The 26,787-nt window shown below is 42.3% G+C and overlaps 1 protein-coding gene across 2 annotated transcripts in view; it reads left to right on the forward strand.

Moving 5' to 3' along the window:
* The window catches only part of STPG2 (sperm tail PG-rich repeat containing 2), a 572,264-nt gene that overhangs the window by 354,811 nt on the left and 190,666 nt on the right, over nucleotides 1-26,787 (forward strand). For both annotated transcript variants that reach the window (XM_019553336.1, XM_019553334.1), the window contains one exon: nucleotides 19,242-19,357. In XM_019553336.1, the coding sequence (XP_019408881.1) occupies nucleotides 19,242-19,357 (116 nt within the window). The remainder of the gene's footprint in view (nucleotides 1-19,241; nucleotides 19,358-26,787) is intronic.

A 26,787-nucleotide genomic window follows, 5' to 3' on the forward strand; every position in this document is an offset into this window, starting at 1 on the left:
TATTTGGTCTCTCTTATGTATTTTCCAGGGCATTTGGTGCACTGGATGAGATATATTATATTTCTGGAGGTGCAGCTGTAAGATCCAGGAATGCTGATGGCTCTGTTGTGGGGTGTAGTAATTGTGGGGGTGGTGGAGATGCATTGGCAGGTTTTGCATTTCTTGTCATGGCATGGTCTGGATCCATTTGGTGTGGTCTGGGTCTGAGGAAGTTTGCTTCTGGTGATGAGAATAGAGTATGAGAATCATTTCCCATGATTTGCAAGAGATGCTCATATTGCAAGTAAGGCCTTTTTTTGCAACAAGGGCATACTGTTGGCTAATATTCAGCTTCTGGTCAACTGTGATCCCCCAAGGTCTTTTTTATCAGTACTGCAGCCTAGTCAGTCATTTCCTGGTCTATATTTGTTCATACAGTTATTCTGTTTTAAGCACAAGACTTGGCACTTGTACATATTAAATGTCTTTTGATTAATTTTTGGACCTTTACACCGGTTTACTAAATCCATCCTGCATCTTAATTCTAGCAACCCAGAGTCTCTGCAACTGTACCCAGTTGATGTGTTCTGAAAATTTGGTAAGTCTGCATTCAGTCCCATTCTCCAAATCATTAAGGAAGACAGTAAAAAATAACAAACCCAGGACAGACCCTGCTGGGGAATGCCACTAGATACCTCTTCCCAAGGAGATATTGAGCCAATTGATGACTTCTCATTGAGCATGGTGATCCAATCAATTTTCTATCTACCAGGAAAATACTCCAACCCATAGCAGTGACCAGGGGCTGCTTACGCAGTCAGGGTTCTCCCCTCTGTCTGTACTGGCCGAGCTCCTCCTCCCTTGGCTGCCAGAGGGGAACTGCCCTCCTGGCCTCATGCCTGGGCTTACATGGGCCAGGCCCTGCCCCTTCCTGTCAGCTGGCTCTCCAGTGGTTGTCCTGGCAACCAGCACCTGTGACTCTGGCTGCCCTGGTAACTGGCAGCTGGGCCTCCCCCTTCTTGCCACTAGGGGTCTCTCCCGAGCTGTTTCTGCTCTCACCTGAGTGCTCTGTGACAGTTTCCCTGAGGGGTCAGGCCAGCGCTCAGGATCTCAATATTGCACTGTTAGAAAGGAGGGTGTGGTGTACAACTGCACATGCACACATAAAAATCAATTAAGTACATACTCACTAGGTGCATACACCCCTATTAGGTATACACACTGACACTACCAGCTCAGGCACATATGCTACACACCCCAAAAGTTAGACACAGACCACTAATTCATATATCATGCACACAATGCCATATACACACAGACATACACACGCACACAATGGCAGCAGGGGTTAGAGAGGCTTGGTGCAGGGGCAAAGTCCACTGAAGTCCAGGAGGAGAGAGAGACAGAGTGAGAGTCCAAATTGTAGGAGGAGGTATGTAGGTAATATCTACCTATCCAGGCTGGAAAGGGATTGTTGTTCAGTAGGTGTTGTCCAGAGGGGCGTCCCTGGCCGGGCCTCTGGGTGGATAGGTGGTGTGGCATGGTGCTGGTCCAGATGGAAAGGGTGTCCCACTGGGTCTGTCTTCACTGCCCCTTTTTATAGGTGCAGACCTTGTGTGACCCTAGTGACAGGAGGCATGCCCAGGCAAGGGTCAGCCCCTGGCATACTGAGCATGTGTGCTCCATGCAGGGATACACAGTTTTGGGTGTCTGTAATGGTGAGAGTTGCTGGTTCTGCAGGGTCTTTTGTCTTTCAAATGCTGGTCTTGTCTCCATTCCTGGGTGAGGTCTGTATTTCCTGGATGAATCAATGCAAGGTGATGGCCCAGTCGTTACATGCCATTCAGTAGAAGCCTGCTACCATTGTATTTCAATCATTTCCAATCACACTCATTCATCTGGGAACCAGTTTACATGAGAGGGATACGAGACTCATACAGTTGCAACACACAGGGGATGACCGGGCAGAGGACACAAGATGGAGACTTGACATATAAAATGGAAACTTGACATGACTTTGGTTCACTTGAAAACACAGGCCTAAACCATACAATAGCCATATGAAACAATAAAAATCAATACAAAAATGATAATAATACAATATACAACAGTGGATACAAAACCAAAAACTTGCTACCAAAATAAAAATGTTTAAAGCTTATCCTACATCTTAGCTTACTTATACTTATAATAGTGAATAGAGAGGGAGAAAAAAAGTCAGGAAGGGGAGCAAATGCGATAATAAAAAAAAAGAAAAAGAAAAACTGGGGGTTTTGCTACATGTGGATCTGCCAAATACCCCCATAGAGCTGCTAGCACTCCCAATCCTGGTAATGCAGCTTACTTACATTGTGGCCCTGGGGAATGTGTACACAAGCAGGGACTCAATCTGCGTTATCATAAAACACGTAGTTTTGGACAGGATGTAGATTCTGGGAGATCAAGTCGGAGGTGTGGCATTTGTTCCACACAGAAAGAAAGAGAACTCTTTTTTCTTTTAAAAAGGTAAATTTCTATAATTGAGGTAAATGCTGTTTTAGCTGATTTCAACAGCAGGAAGTCAAAATAGCTGTGCCCTCTTTAATGGTGTCACCACAGTCAAGAGGTTTTCAGGAATATGGGATAATTTGATCAATGAAAAGGGCAAAGAAGAGGTGAGGGGGGGAGGGGAAAAACCTTTAGGGTTTTTTTTTTAATTTCACTTGAACTGAAATTAATACATAATGTTATAGATTGACGTGGAGTGGTATGAAGTTAAATATGCTGTAATTGCTTTTTACTGATGCCATTTTGATTTATTATGCCCATTAAAGACGCTGTCCTGTTCTTTTTCCATAGTTTTATACAATAGGTATTGAAAATAGAGGTGTGGATAGCTCAGAGTTTGACTGAAAGCAATATTGGCAAACAGCCCATTTCTTGAGCATCAGTATGAAGCCATAAATCATACCCTTTGACAATGAAACCATGTTTCTTAAAGTCATCCTTAACCTACAATACCTACTGAGCAACAGAGATGGCTGCCTTTTGCTACACTTAATCTGTAATTCCAGATAGAATTGATCATCAAATTGCTAATTCAGCAAGAGCAGACTATAATAATAATAATAATAATAATAAATCTATTAAAAGTTAAATGTTTAAAGTGTGGAGGCCAGATGAAAAGGGAAAGAGGGTTTATTGCCCTGTGTCCCTATAAACAAGTTAACATGATTATGTTTATGGATACAAACAGAAAGAGAAAATAAGGTTAAATATATAAACAAACACAATGGGTATGTCTACACAAGATGTTTAATGAGGAGTGGACTAATTAGCTCTACAGTAAACATCCTACCATCTACACCTTCAGGACTGGAATAAACTAATAAAAACCATAGCAGGGTAGCACTTGTAAAGACACTGGCCCAGCTGGCTAGGGCACGAGTGTGCTTCAGTGTGGGGGCTCTCTGCTAGCTAGCACCACCACGGAGCACCCTCATGCCCCAGCCAGCCCTGCTGCAGCATGGGTCAGAGCAGCTGAGCTGGGTCAGAGCAGCTCTGTGGCTGGCAGGCTGACCTCCCAGGACTCTTTCCAGCCAGGGCTCAACATGCTACAGTCATGGGTGCTCATTCAAATGCAGTGCGATAAGTGCTGGAGTTTATTACATTGCAATAATATACATGTTTAGATACACCCAGTGAGTACAATTGGCAAGACTGTTTTGTAAGATAGATTACTACCATATTTACTCAAATATAATATAGACTTGAATATAAGACAACCTTCCAATAATTAGATTTTATAAGTTTGTTATAATTTTCATGTATAGAATATAATTATTAGAGTTTTGCCTTGAATTTGACCACAGCTACAGCATGGAAAATAAATTTGATGGGATCAGGTAGTCCCCTTCCTCTTGTTACATGTCACACTATGATCTACTCAAATGTTGATCAGTATTAGTGCTATCCTGAGTTTGGAGCATTCAAACATTTAGGTCAGCAGGAGCTGGAGGACTGAAAGGTATGAATGCACCCCGCTCCCATTCTGGGCTTCCTCCTACCCCTTGAAGTTCCAGGGTATCTCCCCCCAGAGCTCCTCCCCTATCAGTCCCCCATCCCCTGTTTGTAATGTCTGTCTTAGTGGAATAGGCAGGGAAGGGTTAATTTACCTACCCACCTACCTGTCTCCCCCTCTGCTGCTGGGATGCTATTCTTCTTCAGGCTGAGTCCAGCCCAGAGAACAACAGTGGGGGTGGCTGGGCAGGAAATTCAACCCTTCATTCCCTGCTCCTTCCAGGACAGAATTGGGCTGAATCTCCACAGAACCAAATCAGGGACCAAAGCTTTCCACAGGCCTACTGGTTAGTGTCAGTCCTGAAATTAGACTACGGTATTTCTTTCTTTCTAGTGCTGTGCTTAATCCACACCTCTTTCAGATGCTTATTCATTGAGTAATAATGGAATCATCCATAATCTTATTTTGTTCTGACATAAATTAACAACAACGTTTTCATAGTTAAAAAGAAGGTCTTAAAAATAACCTGGTAGTAACTTTAAAAATAATATAAAAGTCCATTAAAATGTTAGGATAAAGTACATCAGAATGAAGCTTCGTCATTATAATTATCATGTTTCTAAGGAAAGGATGAATGCATTGTATAAAACAAATTGGCATGGGAAATACTGTAATATCAGATCTCATCTAAGTGCAGAATTCACCAATTCCCTTCTAGGCTTGAACAAATATTACATGAGTGAGGGCTCTTGTAAAATGTTGTGTTTTGAAATAGATTTCATTAAGGGTTTCTAGTGATAATTTATTTCCCCTTTTATGCCTAAGTCTCTCTCGTACTAATAATGGATAGCTTATTTGCATATAAATAGATTTCAGTATTTGCTGAAGCAGAGACCTAATATGTTTCTCTTTTTTTTTTATGGACATTGTTAAATAAGAGAGGATATTGCAGTGATCAGCAGTCATGAATTGTAATATTTTTCTTGGTCAAATCTTCTTTTGAATGCATCAGTTGTCTTTGTCATTTTTATGAATACTTCAAAGGGTTTAGACACCAGTTAAAATAGCAAACACGAAAACATTTTTTTCAAATTTCTGAAAGGATATTTTTAAATGATTGTCAAAAATTCTTAATGTAAGAATTAACTATTGAAAATGTTGACAAAATATGACCTTCTGGGTATATTTTCTTACTTAGGGTGATTTTTATATTTTTGATCTTGTGGTATGTTAGGTTTTGTACAATGCAAAGATAGTCTCAAATATATTAAATACATCTTTCATTTTTAGGCCTGTATATCACATATGGTGATAGGTGTAAGTCCTTTTCCTTTATGTTAGAAATATACATTTGAATGAAGGTCTTTTATGGTCATTTTGGTGTAATGCATGAAGCATCAAATAAGACATTTTAGAATTTTAAAACCAGAGCATATTCCAGAAAAAATATGCCATTTTAAAAGCAGGAGTGATCCTGTTTTTAATGTAACAACAAGATTATTAAAATGAAAAACATTATGAATAATAAGAATGTACTTAAAATATTATTCTTAATATATAAAACCTGATATGAACTGAACTGTTGTTGTATTGTTCTGAGAAAGATACAGGGAAGAAAATATCAATATCTGATGAAGTAAGCTCAGGCTTATGAAAGCTTCTGCACCTGTGATTTAGTTGATCTATTAAGTGCATCTCTACCCTGTCTTCTGGAAGAAAAAAATCATATAATATATTTATTAGCAGTCTGATGTTTGTGCAAGTAAACTTTCCTATACATACACTAGCAGAAAACCCACTACGCATACGGTAGTATCTATTGCCTCAATTGTATAGAAGTAATAAGTACTGTAGGATGTCATTTTATACATATGAGCTTTTCTTACCAGCAGAGGTCACTCAGAGTAAAGTGAATGATTGCCTTAGCTTTTAAGGAAGATATTAAACTTCATTGTGCTACTGAAGCCACACTGAAATTCATGTATTGTTTCAGACTTCCTTCTTATTTGAGATCTATATTGCTGGATGTGTGCAGTGGCAGCAAAACGTTAAAATATATACAGAATATGAAACTTCATAGTTGCTTCATGTCACGAGTTAGCCAAATATATATTTATCATTTTAAGCATCCACTAGATTTAGTTTTCTTAATCTAATATAGAATAGTGGAAGTATCAGTGCCCAAAATACACTTCACAGCAGCCCTCTCAGGGGTTGCTTGGATTTATGGGGAAAATTTTACAAAGTTGCATCCTGATCATCAGTTGTTAATCATGTGAACAGCTCAGTATAACTTAATACTTGCTTGGAATTCAGAACATTAAGGTGCTCTTCTTATGTAACTGGTACCATCTTACTCAACAGATGTGTTCTTAGTGTACAGTTAGTTATTTTTGTCATTGAAGTTGGGAGGTTTTGTTTCAGTCAGGTATGATTCCTATTAGCAGCACAGATGAAAAGAGCTAATGGGCAAGAAGCTGGACTTAATTCCTGTAGTATTTGAATATGGTGAGTTTATAGATGTATAACTGACATAAAATTTGACCTGCAAAATCTTTATGCATAAAGTGGCGATGCATAAATAGGAAGGAACTGACTATAGGGTGAGTTTGTAGGTGACCATTTAGCTTTTGGTAAACAGACCATTTTAATGCAGAAATAAATGAGAGAGACAATAAATATAGAACTCAATGTCATATTTAGTGTCTCTTTTCCAAATAGAACTGTACTTTTAAGACAACAGCAAAGAACAAAATATGAAAGTAAAAGCAGAGTTTGTATTCCTTTGCTCTTGTGTACCACTAGATGTCCATATTTAATAAGGTTCTTATTTGTATTTATCAAGAACTGCATGGAAAAAAATATATAATTTTTAATATGCCCACAAATCAAGTCTAACTGGAGAATCAAGACCTTTTATCTTTGAAAAGTATATGAAGGATATTGTGATGTAAGGATTTTATCAGCATAGGTTTAATGTAGCAACATCTGATAAATGAGTTGTAGGTCATCTAAGGAGAGTGCTAGTAAAGTCTTTCTACCATGTATACATCATGCATTCCATAGATGCCATGTACGTTACAGAAAAATAATGTTGGAAATATTTTTTATAGTTTTAGTATAGGTTGCTGGTGTTTTTCTGTTTGGCTTGTAAAGCCAGATACCTAAAGGTGCAATAGGACTTTGGATACATGCAGGAATATAACAAAAAAAAAGAACAAATCTAACAGCTGTACTGCACACATGTAGTTGATGATTTTCTGTGGTTTACACTTTTATCAAGCCTGAACTAATTTTTATGGTCACAGCAAAACAGACTTCTCTAACCCCTTGCCTAGTTTCAAACTCTTGTTATAAACAATGTACATTCTACAGCAGTTTGAAAAGGAAGCTGTTCAAAAAACTTATAAATTTAGCAAAACTATCTGTTTTCCATCCCCTTTGTCCTGAAAGAATGTCAGTCACATTGTGCTTGAAGTTTGACAACTAATGAGACTAAAAGTTATAAGCATTTGAGACCAGTGAGTAAAATGGGAAGCATTAGCCAGCCTTAACATAGGTGTCACTACTGCTCTACCTATTATGCCCAGGTCTGAATGAATATCAAAGGTACTGAGTATGCACAGTCTTCAGTTTAGCTCAGTCCCTTTTGAAGATCAAACCAATATAAATATATGTATTCATTTAGAATCAATAGTTGTCTAGGCACTCTGGCAAAAGTTAAAAAGGAAGAGATCTTGGCCTGAAGAGCTTACAGTCTATGTCTCTGTATTTATGTATGCAGTTTTGTGGTGTCTATTAAACTTGTACCCTTTTGTCTTTGAATGTTACTATAGTACATCACCTAGGGACTATCTGGTGAATGGTGCAATAACATTCACCACTTCCAAAGGCAACTGTAAAGATTAAAATGGTGACTGTGTGTTTGTTGTTTGCCAAACTGTAACAAGGTACCTTTTTTGGCTGAGTTCTAAACATTAGAAAAAAGGCTCCTGTTATGGAAATGTTAACTCTACAGTAACTGCAGTGGTCCAATATACTTTTTCAATTGTAGAGAATTGAGAGAGCTTTCTAATGAGAGACGAGCTGCACTGTAAATATTTCACTGCTGTAAAATCAGTCTTTAAGGACATGCCATTTTCATAATACTGTTGTTGTCTATATAGAATGTCTCCCAGCTTTTTATGGGTTTAGATGTACAGTGACTTAGAAGCAAATGTGATGACAGAGCAAGTAACAGGAAAAAATGCTTTAAGTTGAAAACTCAGCAGGTTAGATCTTACCTTCCCATTACAAATTGTCCTGTATATTCCCGCAGAGTCCTATTAACCTAAATGTTTTACTTATCCAGCATTTATAGAGTACTGTACGGGAATCCAAGCTCTTAACTTTTCTTTGTTGTTGTTTTTACTTGCTAAATTAATGACAACATAGATTTACAAACAGCCTTTATCCTTTGGGAAAGATGTGCTTAATTACCTTTCTGCACACTTTCAGAGTATATTAAAAAGGCTACTATTTAGCACCAAAGGGTAAATGATTCATGTTAACAAATAATTGAATTATTCTTATATCTTAATATTATGTCTTTATTATCTAAAGCAGAGAGCCATCTGCTTTCTCAAATGCATTTGCTGTTGGTATACCAGGAATATTTCAATTTAGAAAGCTTAAACTAATTTATATTAACATTAACCGAACCAGAGTCTTAGGTTGGATGATGGTACCTCATGAAGTGAGGAATAACAATATTTTTCTATCATCTTTAAATGCTTTCTATTTATCTTCCATATCTGACTGAAATACTTAGATTTTGAATTTCATGGTACGAGAGAACTATTAGTGCACACTTAGTTTACATTTGAAAAAGCCAAAGGGGAAAATTAAATAGAGGTAAGTGATTTATTTTCACTGTGAATATCTTCCATCATAGTCCATGGGTGTGTTGCTTTACTCCTTAGCACAGATTCATAGATTGTAAGGCTGGAAGGGACCTTGGAAGATCATGTGGTCCAGCCCCCTGCACTAGGCAGAAAAAACAGTTGGGGTCAGGTGACTTCAGCAAAGGGGTTCCAGTCCAGTCTCCTCTTGAAGATTTCCAGGGTAGGTGATTGCACCACCTATGGAAGGAGCCTATTCCACAGTCTGGACACTCTGGCTGTGAAGAAGTTTTTCCTGATGTTGAACCTGAAATGTTCTTCCAGGAGTTTATGGCCACTACTTCTGGTTTTCCCCAATGGTGCCTTGGTCAACAGTTGTTCACTGAGCCCTTGATGTACACCCCTGATGTAGCAGTAAGCTGCTAGCAAGTCCCCTCTCAGCATTCTTTATTTCAGGCTGAAGAGTCCCAGGTCTCTCAGCCTTTCCTTGTATGGCTTGCCATGCAAGTCTCTGATCATACGGGTGGCCCTTCTCTGGACTTTCTTGAGCTTTACCATGTCCTTGCTGAAGTGCGGTGCCACATACTGGATGCAGTACTCCAGCTGCGGTCTCACCAATGCTGAGTAGAGTGGAAGAATCACTTCCCTAGTTTTGCTGGAGATGCATTGATCGATGCATAACAGGGTATTATTTGCCCTGTTGGCTACAGTGTTGCACGGCTGGCTCATATTCATACTGTGGTCTGTTATTACCCCCAGGTCCCTTTCATTTGTGGTTCTGGTCAGCTTGGTATTGCCAAGCCTGTAGGTGTGTAAGGGTTCTTTTGTCCCCAAGCACTTTACACTCCTCAACGTTGAATTTCATTCGATTCTGATCCACCCAACTTGCCAGCCTGTCTTGGTCTGCCTGTATCTGCAATCAAGTGTGATCACGCTTTCCCATAACTTGGTGTCATCCATAAACTTGGCCAGTGACCTCTTCATCCCTACATGCAAATCATTGATAAATATGTTGAAAAGCACTGGACCAAGTTCTTACCCCGGAGGGATGCCACTGGCCACTTCTCACCAAGACAACATGGTTCCATTCATTAGAACTCTCTGGGTTCTAACCTGGCATTTTGGGTCATCTTTTTTGCCTCAACACTGTGGGTACAAAATGTTACTATAACAGTTTAGTCCCACCCTGCATAGTTGCAAAAAGACATATCCAAGAAGTAGGGGAGTAGCATATCAAATATACCATGTTCTTTCTGAGTTCATGCTCATGGATCCACCTCAGCTTCAGATTCCCCTTCTCCTTTCCTCTGTTTGTATCTTACTTCCAATCCATAATTACCATGGCCAAGTAGTAATGTTTCACTGGTTTGAACAACTTTAAATGGCCTTACAAGCACTCATGGTGCTCTGGCGTGGTGCCAGATGACTGGAAAAGGGCCAGTGTAGTTCCCATTTTCAAAAAAGGGAGGAAGGAGGACGTAGGAAACTATAGGCCAATCAATCTTACCTTGGTCCTGGGTAGGCTTTTTGAGAGAGTTATTCTGGCGCATGTCTGTGAGGGGCCAGCAGGGGAGATTATGCTTAGGGGCAACCAACATAGGTTCATTAGAGGCAGGTCCTGTCAGACCAATCTGGTGGCCTTCTATGACGAGGTCACCAAATCAATAGATGCAGGTGTAGCAGTGGACGTAGTCTTGCTGGGCTTTAGGAAGGCCTTCGACACTGTCTCTCACCCCATTCTCATTAAAAAACTAGGGGACTGTGGCATCAACACCTACACAGTCAAATGGGTCACTAGTTGGCGGGAGGGATGCACCAAGAGAGTGGTGGTGGATGGGTCATTTTCGACCTGGAGGGATGTGGGCAGTGGGGTCCCCCAAGGCCCGGTCCTCGGGCCCGCACTGTTCAACATCTTCATCAGAGACTTAGAAAAGAATGTAAAAAGCACCCTGTTCAAATTCACAGGTGATACTAAGATGTGGGGGGAAGTGGGCACGCCAGAAGGGAGGAATACACTGCAATCGGACCTAGACAGGTTACAGGGGTGGGCGGATGAGAACAGGATGGGTTTCAACACTGACAAGTGCAAGGTGATGCACCTGGGGAGGAAGAACCGGCACCATACCTACAGGCTGGGGAACTCCCTTCTCGTCAGTGCAGAGGCAGAAAAGGATCTTGGAGTCAAACATGGGCCGGCAGTGTGGGGATGCAGTCAGGAAGGCCAACCACACCTTGTCATGCATTCACAGATGCATCTCGAGCAGGTCCAAGGAGGTGATCCTCCCCCTCTATCCGGCACTGGTCAGGCCGCAGCTGGAGTACTGCATCCAGTTCTGGGCACCGCACTTCAAGAGGGATGTCGACAGCATGGACAGGGTCCAGAGGAAGCCACTTGCATGATCGGGGGCAGCAGGGCAGGCCCTACAAGGACGGCCTGAACCTGTTCAGCCTCCACAAGAGAAGACTGAGGGGGGATCTAGTGGCCTGTTACAAACTAGTCAGAGGGGACCAGCAGGCATTGGGGGAGTCCCTGTTCCCCCGAGCACTACCAAGAGTGACAAGAAATAACTGTCACAAGCTGGCAGAGGGTAGATTTAGGCTAGATATCAGGAAGCGCTACTTCACTGTCAGGGTGGCTAGGATCTAGAATCAACTTCCAAAAGAAGTGGTGCTGGCTCCTACCCTGGAGGTCTTTAAGAGGATGCTGAATAAACACCTCACCGGGGTCGTTTGACCCCAGTACCCTTTCCTGCCATGGCAGGGGGTTGGACTTGATGATCTGCTCAGGTCCCTTCTGACCCTACCAGGTATTAAACTGAAACTTATTGGCACGTTACTTAGAAAAAGTTGTAGCAAGATGTAGTGGGGGGGGGGCTGTCCTTTGTTCTGGATTCTTTCAGCGTTGCAGAATTATACAATACAGAGAAATCAACACACTGTCTTAGGATGTATTGCTCCTTTGTTGGTCATTTTGAAGCATCGCCCCTCACCTGTATGAAATGAAACACCAAACAAGAATTTAAAAGCCACTGTTGGAGAACCAGGTCTTTCAAATGCCTAGTATTTGTATTTCAATTAGCACTGGATGTAAGTACAGCTAGAATGTGATATATACCTTTTCCACTCCTTGGTTAAAGGAAGATTTTAAGTGAAGACCATATCTTCAGAGTGCCATTGCTGTATATTCTTCATTACATGATACTACTTATCCTCCACCTCCAATGTAATTAATCAGTTGTAGCTGAGCCTGCTTGGGCTCAAACCTTGAAAGGCCAGGAGATTCCTATTTAGCTCCTAGATTAAGAAGCTTTTCAGGATATGAGTTCTGGTCTTGTTTAGAATATATTCTTTGTATATTGCCTACATACATGTAGACCATCAGTTGAAGGAAGGGAATGTGTCTAGAGTTTGCTCTTTTTAATTTTGATTCTACCAGAAAAATTAAATTGTCCAGAGCATGCATTTGCTACTTAACTGGGGAGTCCTAACAGAAGTTCCTTTTCAGCTGCAGACTCAGACCCATTTAAGACATGGAGAGGAATTATAGCATTAAATATGCCTTTGTAGCACTACAAAAAGGGAATGTGCAGCCATTCAAGCTGTTGGGGGTATTACAAAGATGCTGAGAGTGCTACAAAAAAGTAGAATTTTCAAAGAGCAAGTTTGCACCAGTGCTTTGCTGTGTGTAACACCTCTACAGTTACATAGCAGGAGAGCAGTCTTTAGGATTCCCAGTATCTCATAGTCCTCTGCTTTCTCTCTCACCTCCAAGGGGGAAAGAAAGGGGCTGGCTCTTTAATAGCCCATTCAACAATGAGTTGTCAGGGAGCCCTGCTGGGACCCTGATGCCACCAGAGCTCCTGAACCAGCAGAGCTAGACCTCTGTTCACTGTGCAACTGCTCCCCGGTCTGGTTCTGCCAGTCAGCTGATTGGTAAGACTGAGCACAGGGTGGCTCTGTCACAGTTGTGTATGCAACCTGCTCGGTGTGCTGGCTATGGGGATAGGGCTCCCATGCAATGCCACCATGACTTCCAAAGAATGGGCAAGAGTCCATGCTCTGGCAGCAGGATGAGAAGCCCTGCATAAAGTGCTCCTGCTGCATTCATGTCAGCAAGAGCTGGGGTTCTGGTCACTGGGGCTGGGGGAATGGGGCATGAAGCACAGGCTCAGGCGGCTATAATAGAATTGTTGTTGGGGGAGGATCCGGCATGCAGGCCCATCAGTTGCCACCCAGTTACAGTAACTGATAGGAGTGCCAGTGTGACTAACTACTGATCAGGGATGTATTTGGTAGCTGTGTTGGTCTGAAACAAAAAGAAATGCAAAACTCTAGGACTCTTGGCTCAGAGATGATACCTTTTATTAGACCAACTAAGAAATCACACACAAAAAAATCTTTTTCTGCAAGATTTCAGGCACACATGCCTTTCCTCAGGCTCAGAAAATTATTGATGGTCCCCATAGGTAGAAAATAAACTTCATTTTTGCACAGAGGAAGCTGAAGGTGGAAGTCTGTTCCTCTAGATCCATGAGAGTCTCTTTGTGAGTTGCTCTTTGATGTGCAGATAAGGCAGGATTCCTTCCCTGGTGGCGTCAGATGGCAGGAAGGTGTAGAAATCTTTCTTGGTGTTAAATCTTTCTTGTTGTTCAGCAATGATGTTGAAATCCAAAATTGGCTACAATTCAGCATCTTCCAAGTTTCAGGGATGATTTCGGTAGCCTTGTTGGTCTGAGAAAAAATGAAAATTTATTTTCTATCTATGGGGCCTTTTACCATCTATAATTTTCCCTGAGCGTGAGGAAAGTGTGTGCCTGAAACTTTGTCTAATGAAAGGTATCACGTCTGAACCAAGAATTCTAGAGTTTTGCATTTCTAACTACTGATCAGGCAGAGGTGACTTCCTGATCAGCTGTTGCCACCATAGGAGCTGATGCCAGCTGGAGGCAGCCAAAGAAGAGAGGCAGCTTTCTGTGTGAGGTGTGGGGAAGAAAGGGGGATCCCCCTAATGCATCCTGGCTGGAAAACTTGCCTTGCTTGTTCAGCTGGGGAACTTGATCACCTATACACCCCCACTATACTACATTTTGTAGTGCTGCAGAATGCTCAGATACTTTGTATGCCTCTCCATAAGTAAAAGAGCAAATGTATACAAGTGAATGCCTCTTGAGGCAGAACAGTCTAACGACATGAAGTCTGATGGCTTTTAATATTCCATTTTAATGATGGGAATCCTAACTATTTTTTAACACAGTTGCTTACATAGTAGCAGAGTTTCCTAGTTGTGACAAACCCAATGGAAGGCTTTATATTTAAATATATATATTTTAAGCTTTTCAGAAAAATGCAGTATATTTGTATTTTTTTGTGAAATATTGAAACCATTTTTATCAAATACTGAAGTCTCTTTTTACTTGCATTTTATGAATAACTGATACATATTGAACTGATAAGTATCAGCTAGGATCTTGACTGCAGAGGGCTCTGAAATAATTCTGAGGTCCTTTACTTATTAGATACAATATTTCTTCAGGTTACAAAGGTCTAGTAAAGTCCTGCTGGACATAGCTTTGCTTTTGTTTTCAGCCCCTGTGTGTTATAGCTCCTTGTTTCACATTTTAACAAAATACAGGACTATTTTGGTAAGTTTTATGGATTTTACTATCCATATGTTTACATGCATATTGTTTACCAAACTGGCAGATTGAATGGTCTGTGCATTTATTTAGCTATAACCTTAAGTATCATTTAAAACAAAATGAGTTTTAGTAGCCTCAGAAGAATATTATGTCTGATATTTCTTGGACAGTGGTGGTAATAATATTTCTCAATGTTCTGATTTGTCTCTTTACTGCTATTTGATTTGAGGAAAAAAATGAAAACCACAGTTTACACATCATGAACATAACCTCTCAAAGCAAGCTTTTCCACTTTCATTGCACATTGTCCAGCATATCATTTCACTGCTCAGATTTCAGATCCTTATTAGTAGATTTCTTTTCTAAGTCAATATAAGCTACTGTAGCAGCAGCTACCAGTAATGTTGAGAAGTAAGTGAGCAGAGTATGAGTCATAAGTTCTCTACTCAGAAGAAAGGAAAATTCACGCTTCTGATCTAGGTTTGGATTTTAAAACTCTTATTTTCAAAAGCAGTCATTTTCAGTCCTTTCCTAATATACTGGAATACTCAGAGTGAGGGGCAACAGCACAGATTTTCATTTTAAATTACCCATTGCACCTGTTCACTGCTATTTTTGCCCTGTAGCATTGCTTGACATTTCATAGAGAATGAGCCAGCATAGGGCTGGAAAATATATAATTATAAGAATCACCTGCTCTTGATTTTCCCATTACATACCAATCATGATACAGGCAGACTTTTCATAGATGTTTGATTTGTAATGAGAAGTTTTATTCTGTGTTGACCTGTGATTAAAATGTGGCATTTTGGGAAATAAATAGAAGATAGCTTCTGTGTATTTCAGCTCTGAACTGGGGCTAAGAGAGGTAATGCATGCCTTTGGCCTGTATCCCATATGTAGCGGCATATGCAATGGGACATATATTCTATGATAAAAATTGTATAGTACAGTAAACCTTTTTAATGTTAGATGTCTCAAAGCAGTCAAAATGCAGGAAGCGAAAAAGATGAGTGACATCAGGCAGTGTGGTAAGTGAAGCCTACACCCTGTGAAGGACTTAAGAATATAACAGTAAGGTTAGAGCCACAAAGTTATTAATTGCAACAGTTCAAATAGCTGTAGCCATATATGTAGATACATTAGTAATTGCTGTAACAAATGGCAGGACCAGAAACCCTATTTCTTAATTAAAAATATACATAATTATTATGGTAACAGACTCAAGACAACTTTTTCCAAAAGCAGTATTATTGTGACTCAGCATGTTTCATGTTTTAGTAACCTGAGTTAGACCTTTGTAGCTGAACAGTGCATATTCATGTTCCAGTAGAGCTTAGCCATAGACTAGCCAGAGTTTCAGAATGCGATCTGAGCCCAATCCTGTTTCCATTGATTTTACTGTTGTTAAGATAGAGCCCTATGTGAGTGCATTGTCTGTTTATTGAATGGAGAAGACGCTCATTATGTATTATTTGTGTTGCACTAAAGCTTTGTAAGCTTAGTCAAGGTACTAGGCATTTATACCTGTGCTCTGGGAGTGGGGTGGGGATGGGGGTCACTTTAATTAAAATGGCTCCAAAAGCTGCTCTAATTAAAGCACCCAGAGCATCACATGTATCATCATTCTTGCACTGAAAAATGGTGGTGGGGGCACTTTAACTAAAATGTGTTCAACAAGCTTTAGTTAAAGCACCTCTGCCACCATTTTTCAGTGCAGGAATGCTGATCCATGTGATGCTGGAGTCTGCTGGAGCATGGTAATTACCATGATCCAGCAAATTTGATTAATTGAGTCGGCTGTGATGTGCTGTAATTACAGCATGTCGGAGCAGCAAAGCTGCATGTGTATAAGTGTCCTGGGTGTGTTACAAACACGGAACAAAAAGAGACCTTACATTCTAAATGTAAGACAAGAAACAACAGAAGGTGACGGGAATTATCCGGTTTTCCTTTCAACTTTCCACTGACCATATTTCTTCAGGGCAGTCTCCTAAAATCCACTGGTACTGGGAAACTTACGTTTTTGTATACTGATTTTTTGCAAGTAATACCGGTCCACCAATATTACTTAATTAACTTCTCACGTTGAGAAGGAAGCACAAATGTTGGGTGATTAGGCAATCAAGAAGCAATTTAGTAATTCCTGAGGTCATTTACCGTATTTCCGCGCATATAGCATGTACCCATGTATATAACCCGCAGAAAACTGTGTTTTCATAAAATACTCTATGTATTCCCCTCACCCATGTTTTCCCCACACCCCGAGACATGGCCACAAGGACAGGCTCTGCTGGGCTTGTGGGCTCTGCAGGGGAGGGGAAGGATGAGGTGCTGCAAGCTGTGAGCCCCACTCCCCACCACTGCTGCCAGCTGCACTCTGCTAGGCACTGGAGCTGGAGCTGGAGCTGGAGCCCACAGCTTCTCATCCCTCCCCTCCCCTGCAGAGCCCTATACATCCTTTGTCAAGTTATCTGTATATCAAGTGTATTGTATAAACATTTTTAAGGGATGAATTCATTTATTGTGATCCTTATGTAACATTACTTTGAAGTTTAATGTTAAATTCAGCGTAAAACTCTTCATTACCTAATCTATTAATATAAAGCAGGTTGCACATACTGGATTAAATAAAACTGAAGTCAGTTGAAAGTAAAGCAAGTAATATTGGGAATTTTAATTTGTGTTTGGCAGAATATACTACTGGAATCAAGAAACTATGGCTGCGTGTGCATGTTCAAATGATCTGGGAGAATTCTCTCAGGTTTGTTTTCTTGGTAGAAAAACTTAGCTGTAGATGTAGATGAATGGACCGCTGAGCCCTTGAAGAGCACAGAGCTTGGAAAGCTGATTGTGTAGCCAGAGAATCCCTATACACATACCTCAGCATGCTCTACAGGCACTCTTAGGCCATGTGTAGACAAAATGAGGGGCATGAGTGCACGACACTTTAAAGTGGGCTAAATGCTTTTGCAATGCTTTAATGGTGTCAGTGTTTGCATGCCTTGACAGCATATTGCGCATTAATTCCAGCTGCTGTAGGAAATTCAGTGGCGTAATGCACCTTAAATGACTTGGGAGTCAAGGGGTTTTAGTTTGCTGCCCCTACAGCTGAGGAACAAAGCACCAGGCTCCGTGCAGTTCAGGGGCTCTTCAGGAAGCCCTGCAGGCAGCCTGGCAGCAGTCCAGGAAAGTGGGCTCTGCCCAAGAAAAGTGACAAGCCTGGTCTTTTTTTTTTCCTGCCCCCTGGAGCCTGCCTGCCTGAGCTGTATGGAGGCCCAGTGGTTTGCTCCATGGCTGCTATGCCCTCTGAGACCGCCTGTGGGTGGGTGCTGTTGGGGGGGGCACCACTGCTGCAGAGGGAAGCACCAGTTCCACACTGACACACACAACCCAGGGACTGCTCAACCCGCCGGCAGCTCAGTATCCCGTCCCAACTGGAGAGGCAGGTAAGTCAGCAGGGTGCATGCATGACACGGGGTTTTAATCAGCCCTAAATTGAAGTAATGTTTTTTAAAACCCACCACTTCAGTTTAGGGGCCCTGTGTCATCTACACACACCCTTAGTCTGTCTAGAGTTAGATGGCAGCAGGGCACAGGGCAGCCCTTATTGACTGACCCAAACTGCTCAGAGTTGTTCTGTGTCTCCCTGCAGCACAATGTTAGGCTAGTTTAGTGATTCTCAGAGGGATTTTCAAAGGGTGTGCAAGGGCATACCTGTGTGCCATCAGTGATGGAAGTATGCCGCCCAAAATAATATTTTTCTTTTTTTTGTTTAAACTGGGAGTCACAGCATGTCTGCAGAGTGAGGTGCAGCCATGTCCCTGGGGTGGGGGCAGGGCACATCACTAGGAATTTCCAGATGTCTCATCCTAGCACAGCTTCTTGGCAGCTGGAAGTTGCATGTGCACTGCAGTTATGGAGTGGGGTGCTGGGAGAAGCAGTGACAGAATTGAGACCAGACATTGGCAAACTGTGTGTGTGTTGCTGCTGCCATTTTTCCTTGCTCCCCTTTTCAGGTGTAAAAATGTGCCACCAATTTTAATTCAGAAAAAGTGTGCCCTGGCTATCAGAAATTCAGGAAATGCTGGGCTAGTGTTTCAGAGAATGAGAGGTCACTTATTTTTCTTTATACAGTTGGCCAAATTCTGCTCTAAGCGAGGCTGATGCACATTCCAAGCAAGTCAAAGTTCACTGGCTTTTTGCAGGATTTACACTGATGTAACCAAGAATTGAATTTGGTGTTTGAAAAAGTAAAGATTTTATTTAAAAAGCAAGTTATCCACATTATCCTTAGCTAAATATAGAAGCACTATGAAAACTACAGAATATGAAGAAACTGGGAAAGTAAATTCATGGACGCTATAATAAGAACATAAGAACTGCCATTTACTGGGTCCTACCATAGGTCCAGCTTGCGTAGTATCGATATCCTTTGTCACAGTGGCAAAATGGGTGCTGTAAGGGAGAGTAAACAGGGTATGACCAGGGTTTTTTCCAACTTCTCACTTGCAGCTACTGATGCACCTTTCCTCCAATAATTTGTCCAATCACCTTCTGAATCTGGCTAAACTAATGATTCTTCCCACACCCATCATAGGCACAAACAGTGAACAAAATATCATGTACACTTAGCATTCATGTTATACAACCATTCTGACCTACACCAAGGCCATCTATACAGAATTCTAAGATGCTTAGAAATCACTTTTTAAAATAATACTCTATTTTTTCCATTTTTAGGGCCTGGGACATACAACCCTGTTGTGAAATCAGCTTCCAGCATTTCCCTATTTGCTTCCAGAGAGGAACGTTTTAAAGAACCAAAAGAGATTACTCCTGGCCCTGGAGATTATGAGGTTTGTTGATCTGGCATTTATGAGTCACATATTGGGGCTGATTTTTATTCTGGCCATTACTAGATTTTTTTTTTTTGTGCCTGTGATTTTCTGTTTGGTCTGGGGTAACATTGTAAGTTGGAACACTTTGTAGAATTGGTTCTGAGTTACAGCTGGAAGCTGCACTTCTGTCTGCACCCCTAGGTATCTAGTTATTTAAGTATCTAGTGACAACTTCCACATTGCCATAATAAGAATAGAGATGAAGTTTCAGAATTGTGGCCTATTGTGAGCAGGTTAATTGATAATTTGGGAACAGCCAAATTATGTCTATAGGCAATCATCAGACTTATGATGCAATTGGTTCCTGAAAACTGTGTTTTAAGTCAAAACATCGTAAGTTGGAATCAGTTTTCCCATAGGAACAATGTTATAAATGGGGAATTGGTTCCTTTACCACATTCGACACAGCTGCCTCCAGCTGGTAAGTCTGTTGTGATGGGAGGACAACGCCCATGCAGCAAGGGAGGGTTTGGGGCTGGGGCTAGGACAGGAGCTGGGGCAAGGACTGGCCAGTTGGTGTGGGGGATGCAGCAGTGAGGTGGGAAGCACTTGTTGCTGTGGGATGCCAGTCTGGGAGCTGCTCATCTGGTGGCTCATCTGGTGGCCCTCACCACTGCTCCTACCACCAGCCCAAGAAGACATGGGGGGGCATGTGCGCTCAGATCTGTGAGGGGTGGGCAGGGCCAGGGCTGGGAGCGAAGGCTATGCCATCCTGCCACTCGCCAAGCCAGGGCGGGGCAGAGCCACTGTGTTGCCTATGGACAAGTGGTGTGCAGCAGCCAGAGCTGCCCTGGCCTCCCTGCACCTCCTAGATGAGCTGCAGCTTCTCCCTGCCCCACCCCGACTGGGCGAGTGGTGGCAGCGGCAGGTCATGGGGGGTGTCCCCCAGATCTGTGTGGGGTGGGTGGCGGCTGTGGGGGGGCTGCAGCCACCCTAAAATTGCCCATAGCCCCTGCTACCTGCCCAGAGTGCAGCTTGGTACAGCCCTGGCCCTGCCCACCCTGCGCAGATCTGGGGGCACATGCCCCCCAGTGCCCTGCTGCTGCACACCTAGCCTGGGCAGGGCAGGGCCAGGAGGTGCAGGAGGCCAGACCACCTTGTCCAGAGGCAATGCAGTGGCTCTACCTTGCCCCAGCTTGGTGAGCAGCAGGAGGCCATAGCCCCTGCTCCCAGCACCTTCCACCATCCACCTAGAGCGCAGCCTGGCACAGCCCCAGCCCCACCCACGCCATGCAGATCTGGGGGCAGATGCCCCTCCATCCCATCCTGGACCAGCGGCACGCAGCAGTGGGAGCTGCCTCACACCTTCCCCATGCCCCCTGCCAGCCACTGGGCAGCCCCTATCCCTGCCCCAGCCTCAATCCCTCCCTTGCCATGGGGATGTTGATCTGCCCTTCCATTACCTACCACAACAGACTTACCAAAAAGAAGTAGCTGTGTCCAGGATCGTAAAGTCGAAACCCCATCAGAACCTCGAAACAGTGTTATAATATACAAAGGTCGTAAGTGCCATTTGTCAGAACTTGAATAGTCATAAGTTGAGGACTGCCTGTAGTGTAAATTAATGGTGGAATAAAATGTCACTTCATGTCTCTTGCTCCCTTTGGAGTCAGATGAGAGTAAATCAGTGTTCCTTCTTTCCCACTTCCCCCCGTTGAGTCTGAAGTGGTGAGTTCCAATTTTAGTGCCTGGATCCTTCCATTGCAGTGTGCCTTATATATATTCTGATATGGCTTAGACAAGGACAAATTAATTTTGAATTTCTGCCCCAGCTGTGTGGATCTGAAAGCTCCCTGAAAGAACAGATGAATGGCAACCTTAGTGTAGATAGGTAACTATTACTTGAGAGGAAGTCATACAAGCTGACCTTTTCAGGCAGTAGAGAGAGAAAGACTGAAGGGAGGATCGTGGAGTAAGAAGGGGAAGGTGAGAAGACTCTACTAAGTCCTTGTTGATCTCCTGATGGCAGTGGGTATAAAAATCTCATCTCTCTTCCGTTGCCCTGTCCCCTTCAGTTCTGCTTCACGTTTGAACGTATTGCCTTTTTTTCTAAGTCCAGGGGGCTGAAGGAGAATTTCTGTTTCCCTCTCTATTGTCCTTCTTATATGGGAAAAGGAACTGACTATTCTTTTCCTTCGTGTGGGATGAGGGGAAAGATGGATACCTTTGAAGTTAGGACAATGGATTGTGGGAATTAGGTGTTTTGAATTTATTTTCCAGCTGTGCTGCAGACTTCCTGTATTTATTTGGGCAAGCCAATGGATCTCCCTGTGCCTCAACCATAAAATGGGGATAATATTTTCCTAACTCATAGTGGTGGTGTGGAATGCATTTGCAAGTGGCTATGAGGTGCCTAATGCTGCCCTGTGACTAATATATATTCTCAAATAATTAGAGGTAGAATCTTGGAAGAGAGCAGTAAAGGGAGTGGAGTAATGGAGACAAATAATAGGGCAGTAAGAAACAAAAGAGTTGAAAGTATTGTCTACAGAAGGGAGATAAACCAGAGAGTGATTTCAAAGAATAAAGTGGAAAAACTGAGGACAAAGAAGGTAGTTGGGTGGGGGGCAGAGACAGAAGGGGGGGGGAGAGAGAGAGAGAGAGTGCACAAGCAAGTAAGTGAACAGGAAAACCAAGAGGAGTGAAAAGAAAAGTGAATGTTCTGACAAGAAGAGAAAAATTGAGGAAATTTATAAATAACAAAAATAAATCATTGAAAGGGGCAAGACAGAGTTAGGGAAATGAAATATACGTGCAATAAATATGTCAGCAATTGTATCTGTTAAGAGAAACTGGTAAGGCATCTGTACTGGGGAATTAATGCTTGGAAAACCAAGCTTGGCTTGAGTAGGATGTTAATATAGGAGTCAATTATTTAAAAATATAGATTGATTGGAACTGGAACTATATTTAATATATAGAGTTGTAATGGTGGTGCTGAATTTCTGAATGATTTTCCTGTACTAGCTAATGGAAAGAAAGAATGTGTTTGGTGTTACCTCTGTTTATGGTTGATTTTATGCTCTGTTCAATCCTAATTTGAGTATGGGGCATTGGGTAAGTCATCTGTCTGAGAATTAAACATTCTCTGAAAAGGATCTAACTGCCCAGTTAGGTGTCCTCAATTTTGGTATAGCTGAACCATGATTAAGCTTAAACTTGTCTGTGGCTTAGTTTTTGCATGATTTATGAGGGACTATTTAAAATCATTCAAAAAATGAATTCATTCATAGTAGAAAAGCATACTGCTAGAATTCTTCTATGCTTTAAGAGTTTTCCTAATAAATTTAGCAAGTTTTAACTTTTCATATTTAAACTCTCTTTAGTCTCCTTTTTTAATGTCAGTTTCGCCAGTATATGTTGCAACTAAATTCGAACAGTAAAAGTTGTATTGTTGATTTACATAGATCTATCTCCATCTCCATGTTGTTTTTCATCGCCTTCTCCATGTCTCCATCTCTTTATCAAATGTATGTATTGTTATTCTATATATTGTTCATTTATATCTATACACGTATAATTTATAAATATATATATAATATTTACACCATATACACCAAGTCAACCCTGAATTTAAGATGATACCCCAATAATTCAGTTTAATAGAAGCACAATGTATAAATATGTATAAATTTGTTATAATTTTCCATGTTGAAGGGTCATCTTAAATTTGTTCCCTGTCCCCTGCACTGCTGCCATGGAGAAAGCAGTAGCAGGGGGGCAGGTGATAAGGGAGAAAGTGGAGATGCAGATGGTGAAGAGGCAGTAGAGGGGCAAGTAGTATGGGAGGCAGTGGGAGGGCAGGGGGAGTCAAGCAGCTTGACCCCTCCCTCTTGCCCGCTGCCACCTGTCCCCCTCACCCCTTCTCTCCTGTGCCTGCTCTTCCACCACCTCTGGCCTCCAGCACAGCCTAGCAGCTTCAGTCTGCACTTCAGGTCAGTGCCAGAGCCAGAGCAGCTGCCTGCTCCACCACTGTGTCAGCTGGAGGCAGCTGTCTGTTGGGGGTTGTGGGAGGGAGGAGGGAAGGAACATGGGGGAGGAAGGGATTGGGGCTGGAGCTGGGGCTGGAAGCAGCAGCCCAGCTGGAGTGGGGTGCATGTTACTCAGGGAGTGGGGCAAGGGATGCAGGCACAGCAGCGCTGGGTGTGGGGGCTCTGCCCTGCTGCCACTTGCCCAGCTGGGGCAAGGGGAGGGGGGTGGGATGCAGGCATGGCTTGCTCCAGGTGGAAGGGGCTAAGCAGCAGCAGAGCATAGCCCCTGCTCCCAGTGCTGCCTCACCCGTATCCTGGGTCCCCCACACTGGCTGGCAAATGGCGGCAGGGCAGAGCCCCCATTTCCAGTGCTGATGCGGGCACAAAAGCGATGGGAGCAAGGGCTATGTCCTGCTTCCGCCCAGAGTAAGCCATGCCTTTATCACGCCCTCCCACCCTTGCACCGGCTGGGCAGGTGGCAGCAGGGCAGAGCCTCCACTGGTCCCCCCACAGGGGCATAGGCAGGCACAGCTAGGGGAGCTGTGGAAGAAGCCCCCATGGCTGCCTATCCCCCACCCAGCTGAGCCTCCTAGCACTTTAAAAAAAGAAAAAAAAACCCTCATACTCACCAGCTGTCACCCAGAACCCAGCACCGCTCAGCCCCAGCTCCCATACAGTGCGTGGTACCCTGCTGAGCTGCACTGCACCTGTGCCATTGGGCAGCTGCTGTGCAGGTGCCAGGTGGTGGGTCGTGATCCATGAGCACCTAGAGGCCCCAATTGCTGCTTCTGTAGCTTGTACGTGCAGGGCTTTTTCTTTTTTTTTTTTTAAGTGCCAGGACTAGGATGCGGCTGGGCAGGGCAGCCATGGGCTCCCACAGCACCCCCACCTGAGGAGAGGCAGACCCAGCTGGAGGAGTCACAGGAGAATCTGCAGCTGCTCAGCTGTGCCTGCCTCTCCCCGGCCAATCTGAATCACCAAATCTCTTCAAATCAGGACTGAATCGATTCAGGACAGTGATCCAAATCTCCGAATTGAATCACTGTTCTCCAAATCAACCAAATCCAAATCCAAATTGAATACTTCCTTATTTGCACAGGCCTAGTATGCATATATACATGCATACATATATCCACATATATCAACAACATAACTTCTATCTTTCTTATTTAATGTTATATATGTTACTAGTGCATCTGGACAGGTATTCAGTAACAGCTTTGCTGCAGACAAGTTTAGCATTTGGAATGCTGGGGCTGTAGAATGACAGCAGAGTAGATATGCACCTTGATAAACTAACGCAATAAGACATGTATAGAGCACAAGCTTTGTGAACCCAAGTTTGCCTCATCAGTTGCTGTGAAAAGATAGCATAAAACAGAGTACAAAGTGGGGTGAGGGACTATAAGAATAACATATTATGAACAGAGCCCTGGCACAAGTGGACCAAAAGCAGGAGCAGTGCATACTTATTTTAATCCCATTTAATTATTTCCCCCCATTCATGGCACCCCTTACAAAAAAGCCTTGGTTCATTGTTGAAAATATTCTTGACTTAAAACTCATGTGTGCTTGTTTTGGAGAGCAGTTAATTTAAGGATTTTTTTTTTTGGTGCCTTCCTGTGGCCAGATCCATTCCTGGATTTGATCACCTGATTCAGAATTTCCTTCTATTTGTATTTTGTGAGGGAGAGTGGGACTTGAATGGCTCAGCTTTACAGTTTCTCTGGGCATAGTGCTTTCAGGCTGTGTAGAAAAGTGCAGAGAGAAGGCAGTATAAACTGAACAAGAATTCTTTGTAAAGAGACGTGGAGAGCAAGAGCTAGTTGCAGTTAGGCTCTTTGTGGGCAGAAAGAGGGGGGAAAAAAGGTCTGGCTGCAGAAGAATTGTGAATTCTTCAGCAGAAATGCTGAATACTGAGATTTTGAAAAAAACATTTTTCATGGCTGAAGCATTATGAAGTTCACTGAGCCCTGACAGACAAAAAAATGGGTCAGTTCACACCTTCGGGTTCTATTATTTCAAGCTTTCTGCAGGCTAAAAGTGTTGATGCAATTCTTAGTTTATCTCAGGAACTCCAAAGGCTAGAAATATATTCAGGTACAAATGGAAGCAGGTGTACTTGGGCACAGTTTTGTCCAAGGGTATGAATTTTGCTTTAAATTCTATAGCTGTGAAATCATAGTACACTTGGGATTCTGTCCTGATGAGCACAAAGATTATGTTGAAGTAGCATTTAAATTTGTCCAAAATGTTTATCTAATTTATTATGTATTAGATACCTCAGCTACATTGCTTTATTTGCTACAAGATTTTCCCCCCATATTTACATATAATAAAATCCACAAATAACTGTGACCATGATGCTTTTACTGCATGGCTCATAAGACATCCCTCCAGATACAGTAACATAGGTGCTTATTTATTTTCATAAGCTATGCTCTCTTAATTGAGAATCCTAATGAGCAAAAGCTTCTTGTACCAGTGAGTTTAGTGTTATTTTGGAAGGAGACTAAAGTGTGCCAGTAGGAAAGGAGAGAGAATACATAAACATTCTTATCATCTTCCTTCTTCATATTATGACAGTATACTCACTAGGGCTCCATTCTGCAGCCCTTGCCCTGATGAATATGGTCTGCAGCAACAGGTGCATATTGAAACAACTGTTTATATAGAAAATTGTTTCTGTATGCATATAGAAACAATTTCAAGAAATGTAAAGGGGAATGAAGGCCCTTCTTCATTTGAATATATACAAACATCTCTTTCTGAATCCTAGAGTAGATTCTTTTCCCCAAATATACTCAGAGGGTGAGGTCCTGTCTGCTATGGCTCTCAGAGGTACTACACATAATTTGTATTTTAAGCCACCTTTGTGCCCCCTTTTCTGGGCTACTCCATGATCTCTAGTGTAATATAGATAGCCTTAGAGGCTTGTCACCAGTTACAGCAGCCTCCCTGGTCTTCTCTGTATGTGTGGCACTGCACCCCACAACACTTCATGCCATTGCTTTTCCCTCCTACATTACTTATTCCAAGGACTTGTCAGGGGACCCTTGAAAGATAGACCCATTGCTGTCATTAATATCTGCACTGTCAGAGCCTTCTCCCAGCCAGATACAGGTGTTTTACAACATATTACATCACTCCAACCAGTTTTACATGTCTTAAAATGGTAGGAGTTCATGATAAAGATCTTGTGCAAAATCTTCTGTGCAGCTTTTTAAAATGACATTGAATCATATAATGACATTGCTTATTAAAATAAATCCTTTCTGATTTCACTAAGTTCTGCTTGAAAACTTACAGCTTATCATGGCATATGGAAATTAATGGTATGTCTGCACAGCATAATGCCATGCTGTATAGAGATACATGAACTATAGGCAATCCTTGACTTACAACATTTCAAGTTAC

The sequence above is a fragment of the Crocodylus porosus genome, unplaced genomic scaffold, assembly GCF_001723895.1.
Source record: "Crocodylus porosus isolate Cpor-Errol unplaced genomic scaffold, CroPor_comp1, whole genome shotgun sequence".
In the NCBI taxonomy this organism is placed as follows: Eukaryota; Metazoa; Chordata; order Crocodylia; family Crocodylidae; genus Crocodylus; species Crocodylus porosus.